General features: G+C 48.0%; 1 protein-coding gene across 1 annotated transcript; it reads right to left on the bottom strand.

Annotated features, from left to right (window-relative positions):
- Positions 1 to 5,034: 5,034 nt before the first annotated feature.
- Positions 5,035 to 7,661, bottom strand: LOC306824849 (5-hydroxytryptamine receptor 1B-like). Its single transcript, XM_079345227.1, has one exon. It carries the CDS (start codon positions 7,411 to 7,413, stop codon positions 6,268 to 6,270), a length of 1,146 nt encoding a protein of 381 aa, XP_079201353.1. The 5' UTR covers positions 7,414 to 7,661; the 3' UTR covers positions 5,035 to 6,267.

Raw genomic sequence — 7,661 nt, 5'->3', positions numbered from 1 at the left:
ACTTCTTCCTTCTGCAGAGTCGTGAGGAGCAGACGCTGCTCGTCATGCGATCGTTCTTACTGACTGTAACTGTGACGCACGTGTGTGTGTAAAGTCACTGTTCTCAGAGCTGATGCACATTTTCCAGTTTGCACGGCGGCGGAGACGAGTCGATTTCCTAAGTTTGCATTCAGTAGACCGTTTTTCAAAAACGCTGCCTTCGGTGTTGTGAAGACAAAAAGGCACCAAATGCATCTTAAAGACGACACACGGAACGGAGAAAAAGTGTCCCAACATAAAAACTGTGAGCATCAACAGTTTCCTGACAGACGGAGCAAGCGCCATCTGCTGAAGAATAAAGTGAGAAAAAAAGAGAGCTTCTGTTGAAAAGACTTTAAGACTTCAATAAAAGACGGTAATGACTTGATAAGATTGACTTCTTCTTTTTTTTGTGCGGAGTGAGCGTTGGAACAATGGAGGGAAAAAATGTGAAAGGAGCCGTTTTAACAATCGTCACAGTCAGCTTCATTCAGAGTGGGACGCTTGTATTCACAGCCGCCTTCAAGGCCAAAACACCAGAGAGCCAAAAAAAATAAAAACCTGTGACTCCATGAGAGAATCAGCAGAGAGACGAGCTGCGGAGAGAGAGAGAGAGAGAGGGAAGCTGAGGACGTTTTTATGCTCAGCCTCGACGGCTTGTCGTGTGAAATAAACTTCACCATCACCTGCAAACTCAAAGTGTTTGTCCTGGTTTGTCTGTTTCTGATGTAAGTCTGCGGAACAGGCCGGAAAATTAGATCCTTCACTTTCACTAATGTTGCTCTGAGATTCGTGTCAGGAGAAATATTCTCCGATGAATCCCAGTCACAGCCGGGCTCCGTTTGCTCTACGAGAAAACAACAACACGCAGCTCCCTGTTTTTTTAATCTGCTGATGATCGAGGAGGAAGGCACTCCGCCTTCATCGCAAATCCAGCCGATGTGTTCGCTTGGCTTCGGCAGCGTGACACGTTTCCAGCAGAGCTGTTGTTGCCATGGTTTAGCCGAGCATCAAACCATGGAAACAGTAATCAGAGGGGCCACAGCGGTCTGATCGATTTCAAAGGGAGCCAGCAATATTCATTTTGGATTAAAGGAAAGAATGACGCCGGCTCACAGTTTGCTGTCTGTCTCAGAGACGAGGATTTCTCAGACAGGATGAAGATTCGATGGACTCTTTCCACATGTTGGCACACTTGAAGAGTTTGGCTGCAAATGAATAAATCCACCATTTCTTAAAAAGTGTCATTTTCATTACATACCTGCAGCTTTTAGCTGATGGAGGCTCCACAAAGCTTTTCCTGTTCGAGGTCACGCTGAAGAGGCGGGGTTTACACACTTGGACTGTTCTCCAGCCAATCACAGGGCTGCCATGTAAGGACAGAGAAGCCACGCCATGCACGGGGAGAACATGCAGACTCCACACAGAGAGGCTCCTGTCAGACTGGGATTCAAACCAGCAACCTGGGACAGAGATAAGCACGTTGCAGCAGTCAAGTGTACCTGAGCCGGGTCATAGGTCACCTGGTGTTACACTGTGTCCGCAGCTTTCAGAAGAGACTTTATGTGGTCTTGTAGTCCACGCCTGGTTAGGATTCGGCAGGATCCTGAACGTGTGTGGGGGGGGGGGTCATCTCTTCACGCACACACTTAGAAGATTTGTTTAAAAATTGGAGCTATTCATTAAATGTTGATATTTAATCTGAGTTAATCTATGAGTCATGATTTAGCTGATTTATAAGACACTGAGTTCCCCCATAGCTGGTTTGGATCGATCCTTGTTTTAGAAGTGACACTGTGAATATTCAACCGTTTGAGGTTACCGTATGAACGTGTACATTTTCTCACTTTAACAGGATAAAAACTTCTCAAACAATCTCAGGATAATCTCTCAGAACCAAACACAGAACACAGATACTCAAATGCAGACGAGACGTTTCTTTAAAGGAAGCATGAGCGACTTTTTGGTCCAGTAGATGTCGCCCTTGAGCTCCGACAATAAACCAAAACAAACTCTCTCCACTGTCTGTCGCTCGAGCTGCGATCACCTGTGTCCTGTATCATTGTGTTAGCATGCTAATGTTAGCGCTCTTCAGTTAGCTTCAATCACCTGTGTCCTGCATCGTTGTGTTAGCATGCTAATGTTAGCGCTATTTAGTTAGCTGGTTAGCTTCAATCACCTGTGTCCTGCATGGTGGTGTCAGCATGCTAATGTTAGCGCTATTTAGTTAGCAGGTAGCTTCAATCACCTGTGTCCTGCATCGTTGTGTTAGCATGCTAATGTTAGCGCTATTTAGTTAGCTGGTAGCTTCAATCACCTGTGTCCTGCATCGTTGTGTTAGCATGCTAATGTTAGCGCTATTTAGTTAGCTGGTTAGCTTCAATCACCTGTGTCCTGCATGGTGGTGTCAGCATGCTAATGTTAGCGCTATTTAGTTAGCAGGTAGCTTCAATCACCTGTGTCCTGCATCGTTGTGTTAGCATGCTAATGTTAGCGCTCTTTAGTTAGCTGTTAGCTTCATGTAAACTGACTCAGAATGATCTAAAAACTCTTCATCCTAATAATCAGTGAGTATGTTCTTCTTCTTGTTGACTCAAACAGCTTTTATACACAAGGGGAGGAGCCATGTAAACACAGCTCTGACAACAACACAGCCAGCAGGACTCCAGCTTCTCCCTCACTGGAGACAGTCAGGACTCACACACACATTCACACAGGAGACACTTGTCCCTGCTGTATTGACACATTCTTCCTTTGAAGTGTAGTTTATAAGGCTGGTCCTCATACAGTGATTCCTCTGATCCAGCACACTGTCTCATGGTCCTACTTTACACAGCACACTGAGATGTGCTGCTACTGTCGCCCTAATGGAAGCAGGCGTGCATTTCATCACACATTCAAACTGACATTTTCCAAGATAGGTTTTTTTCCCATTATGGAGAGTCAAGAACATCCAACACATCCATCAACGTCACGTCTGTGAAATCATCCAATCGTGAGCAGGCAGACCACACAGCACAGCAGATTCAGAGAGCGATTAGGGAAATGTCACTTCTCATTCGTGCCGTGGTTTTTACAGTATGTCAGGCATCACATTAGAAAGAGAGAACGTGGGCCAGCTTTCATAACCTCATGATGCCATAGACCTTTTTATTGATATTTTTTCACAACAGCAGCAGTGCTTTTTTTTTTTGTGCTCCAGGTGTGCTGGACTTCCTCCCTTCAGAGCAGAGCGGTTACAGTGCATCGCCGATGTGTGCAGAAGCGTTGTACAGCAGAAGCTTACCTGGATGGAAATGCAACTTCCCTTTTTTTTTGGACTGACAGAGCCAACTGAAGAGATTCACACTGAGCTGATCGATACTGTACACACAAAGAGGCTATTCACCACAGAGCAGCGAGCGAGCACGAGGCCGACGGCGCACACGCTGAAATCTGGCTCACACATCAAACATGGCTGCTGTGAGAAAAGTGACGAGGACGGAGCTGTGTGCCCAAGATTCTCTGGCAGCCATGTTTGATGATTTGCAATCGTGCAGGACTCTCTGGCATGAATAATATTCTCTCTCTCTCTCTCTCTCTCTCTCTTTTGTTTTTGAACAGAGACTCATTCTATTTCTCCTGATGCAATAAAAATCCATGCAGCTGTTTTAACAGTTTCCTTTTTGACGTCCAAACAGAAGTTCAGAAGAGTCTTATTAACGGATATTTAGTGACATAAGATTTAGATAAACAGATGGGGGGGGGTGGGGGGGGGGGGGGACATGCAGGGAAGGAGCCACGCCGGTCTGCTTTAACAGCTCTGCCGTCGTACACGGAGCATGACCTGACCGCTAGGCCATCTGCGCCCTGAGGGGCGAAGGTTTGTGAGGCTGACAGGTCTCAGATTGTTCTTCTCAGAGTGTGACAGAAAGGATCCCAGCAGAGACAGATGAGGAAGATGATGAGGAAGAGCTGCTCCATCACTCTCTACTAAACAGCCTCCACTCGCTGGTGTTGATCTTCATCCATCAAATTTAACTATCAGAACTACACAGATACTTTTAGGCTCCGCCCCTTTTACTAGCATGTGTGTTGCCCGTTTATGACAAAGCTCTGGATTCATTTAGTGTTGATTAGTGTGCAGATTTAAAGTGTGCCCCCCCCCCCCACAGTGCAGCAGGACGCTGACCTCCTATCGACGCCTCGTCCCAAATAAAGGCGGGGTCAATAAAAGCCTGCTGGGTTACTAATTTCAATTTTCAGACCGCCTCTTTCACTGGAGGTCGTCATCACGTCTTTTTTTATATTTATACTGATTCCTCGACGACGTCCCGGTCTGTGTGGATGTACAGCACACACACACACACACACACACACACACACACACACACACACACACACACAGCTGCACTCTCCCCACACGGTTTCGCCTCTGTCACTATCTCTGAGGACGATAGAGAGGGAGGGTCACTTCGTCCCCCCCCCCCCCATCCTGACGCCACATTAAGACTGAAGGTGAAAGGTCACAGACGCGTGGAGCGACGGTCTGAGCGACAGGACGAGCGGGAGCTCTCGAGTCCTGCAGAGTGAAAGGAGAGTCTGCAGGCTTCGAACGGAGCCATGAAACGTCTTTCTCTGCTGTGAAATGAAAATGGCTTCTCTGCAGGGATCCTTTCTGTGATGTTGTCAGACGCCGAGCCTGCCGGGGACAAAAACAAGCAATTTAGTGCGACGTGCTTTGATTGAGATCTCCTTTACCAACCATCCCGCTCTGCCCAGCTGCTGCAGACTGAAGCAACTTACAAAAAGAAAATGTATACGTAGGACCCAGATTTTAAAATCAATTAAATGAACAGTCATTCTAAATATGATCTCTGTCCCAAAAGCAATCAAATATAAGAATTTTACCCGAGATGTATTTCCGAATGTGTGTGTTTATTTAATCTCCTGAGGCTGCTCATCCATAGATGGAATAATGCTAACCTCACTGCTCGACCTGTTTTCAGCTTTTTCTGAAAAAACGTGCAGGACGAGATGTGTTTTTTTTTTCTGAATTCACTTCCTCTTTAAAAAAGTGTTTTTACGGTTTCAGTAGCAGCCAAAGCTTGACATTTCACATGTGATGGTTTGGTGGGAAGTAATGTGGGGATTTGTGAATCAGAATACCGTGACATTTTCTCTCGGGTTTAAAAGTCCTCTTCCACACTGGAAGAAACCAAAATGGCAGATTCCAGGAGGTGACCGTCCGCGGCGTGCTCGCTCAGCCCTGTTTGATCAGATCTGGAGTTGGATTTAGCCTGACATGAAATGGAACATCAAAGCTAATATTCACAGTTAAGAATGCATCTTTAACGAGACCGAATCAGCTCTTCATGCCTTCTGAATCGTGACGTTTCTCTTTTTTCTTTTTTTTTTTACAGTGTGAGACTCATTCAGCCAAGCTGGATCCAGGCTGTGTTGCAAGGTAAAAATCACATTGATGCATACGACATTTACACTCATGTTGGAGCCTTATTTAAAGTGATATCAGACGCAGCAAGAAAAGACAAAAGAAATCACAAACACTGGCCACAAGAATAAACCAAACCTGAATCTTTTTGTCTCTAACTAAAGTCATGCTTTTTCTCCTTCTGGGCCAGGCACGTCTGAGGAACTGAACTGAACTTGTTAGGCACCAATATTTCCCCTTATTGAGACAGGAAAATGAAACACAAAACGTATTTTTTGCCCGCGGGGCTCATGGTAGCTTAGTCTTAAGCTGTTTGTGCTTACAAGCCAACTCACGTTGACTGTCAAACTCATATGGCAAAGTGAGTCTGTAGGCTGCGGTCCAGTGCAGCACGTACAGGCGGGGCCCCTGCATCCAGGGTGGGAGGGAGGGGGGGGGGGCCATGGGCTTTCTCCATAGTCAAAACCAGTCTGAGAGCTTCAACATGGTAACATCCACTGACATGTCTCCTCTGCACCAACACAATACGCCTTTTCCCTTCAAACAAAAAAACCCTCCACACACACATCCTCAAGGAGTGCCAGCCACTCAGAGAACACTAAGCAGACTGGATGGCAGGTCAATACATTCCCACAGTCCTTCGCTCCTCCATCTATCAGCTGCATGCTCCATAATGCTGCAACATTATCATAAACAATCGTGTTGCCCTCAGGGAGAACCTGGGGAGGGAGGAGTATGTGGGTGGTGCAGGTTTGATTCTGTCAGTATACAGATGATTACATATGAAGGGGGGGGGGTCTATGGCTGGTAATCATCGTTCATGCCCTGCAGCATTTAAACCGTATTAGTTTGTGGAAAGCCTGTTTGAAGTCCTCGTTGGACATGGTGTAAATGATGGGGTTGATTAACGAGTTGAGGTAACCGAGCCAGGTGAAAATGTCAAATAACTCCGGGTGGAAGCAGGACTCGCAGACAGGCACTAAGAGAGTGTAGATGAAAAACGGCAGCCAGCAGATGATGTAGGCTCCCAGGATTATTCCCAAAGTTTTGGTCGCCTTTCTCTCGCGCGCGGCGGAGATGCGCTTCTTCTCCAGCAGCGCGTCAGACACAGTGACTTTGACTTGGTTCGCGGACGAGGTAGTGTCACAGGAGGACGTGTCGTTCGTCCCGTAGTTCAGGGACGTGGTGGACGCCACCGAGCCGGGGGAGTTGGTGATGAGGTGCGCGGAGGTGAGTCTCTTCCCCGGTTTGCTGCTCGATTGCTTCAGGATGCGCTTCCGCGCCTCCACGTAGATCCTCCCGTAGAGCGCGATGAGCAGCAGCGTGGGGATGTAGAACGCGCCGAACGTGGAGTAGATGGTGTAGAAAATGTGGTCAGTGTTCACGTTACAAGTCGTCACCTCCTCTGCTTTCACCTGTCGCCAGAAGAACGGCGGCAGGGAGATGGAGATGGCGATCACCCAGGCGGTGGCGACCATCCCGGCTGCGCGCGCCGGCGTGCGCTTCTTGGAGTACTCCACCGCGTCCGTGATGGCCCAGTAGCGGTCAAGCGCAATTACGCACAGGTGGAGGATGGACGCGGTGCAGCACGTTATATCCGAGGACAGCCAGATGTCACACATCACCTGCCCCAGAGTCCACGTCTGGCTGACGGTGTAGAGCGCGCTGATGGGCATCACCAGGATGGACACGAGCAGGTCCGTGACGGCCAGGGAGGCGATCAGGAAGTTGGCCGGGGTGTGGAGTTTGCGGGATTGGTAAATGGTGGCGATGACGAACGCGTTGGACAGCGTCGTGGCGAAAGTTATGAGCGCTAAGGTCACGGCGACACCCGCCTGGAAAGCCAGGTTTGCGTCCTTCTCCTCCGCTTTCGACGTGAAATTCTCATGGCTGTAGTTGGAGGAGATGTTCAACAGCTCTCCGTAGGTGACAGGCGTTGGTTTGAGCTGGCTGGCATTCTCCATCCCTCCACCTTTCCTCCGTCAGACCCCCCTGTCATTGAGCTCAAAGGAAAGCCTGCAGATCACTCTGAAATCACCCGAATATCCATCCGCAACGCGCGTGTCTCGTCTCCTGCAGGAGAAAAGCGGCTCCATCTCCAGCAGCACTTATCCAACAATCAGACGACAGGTGTTTCCTTAGAGACGCATTTCTGCCTCCTCTTCTTCATCGTATCACTTCACCCGCAGTATTGTAGACAATTCAACATCCC

This window comes from Symphodus melops (assembly GCF_947650265.1).
Source record: "Symphodus melops genome assembly, chromosome: 1".
Lineage (NCBI taxonomy): Eukaryota > Metazoa > Chordata > Actinopteri > Labriformes > Labridae > Symphodus > Symphodus melops.
Note: the sequence above shows the minus strand (reverse complement) of the source record. Positions and strands in the feature narration are given on the sequence as shown.

Excerpts from the sequence above, each read along its gene's own strand:
- LOC306824849 (XM_079345227.1), bottom strand. The coding sequence starts at position 7,413 with ATGGAGAATGCCAGCCAGCTCAAACCAACGCCTGTCACCTACGGAGAG.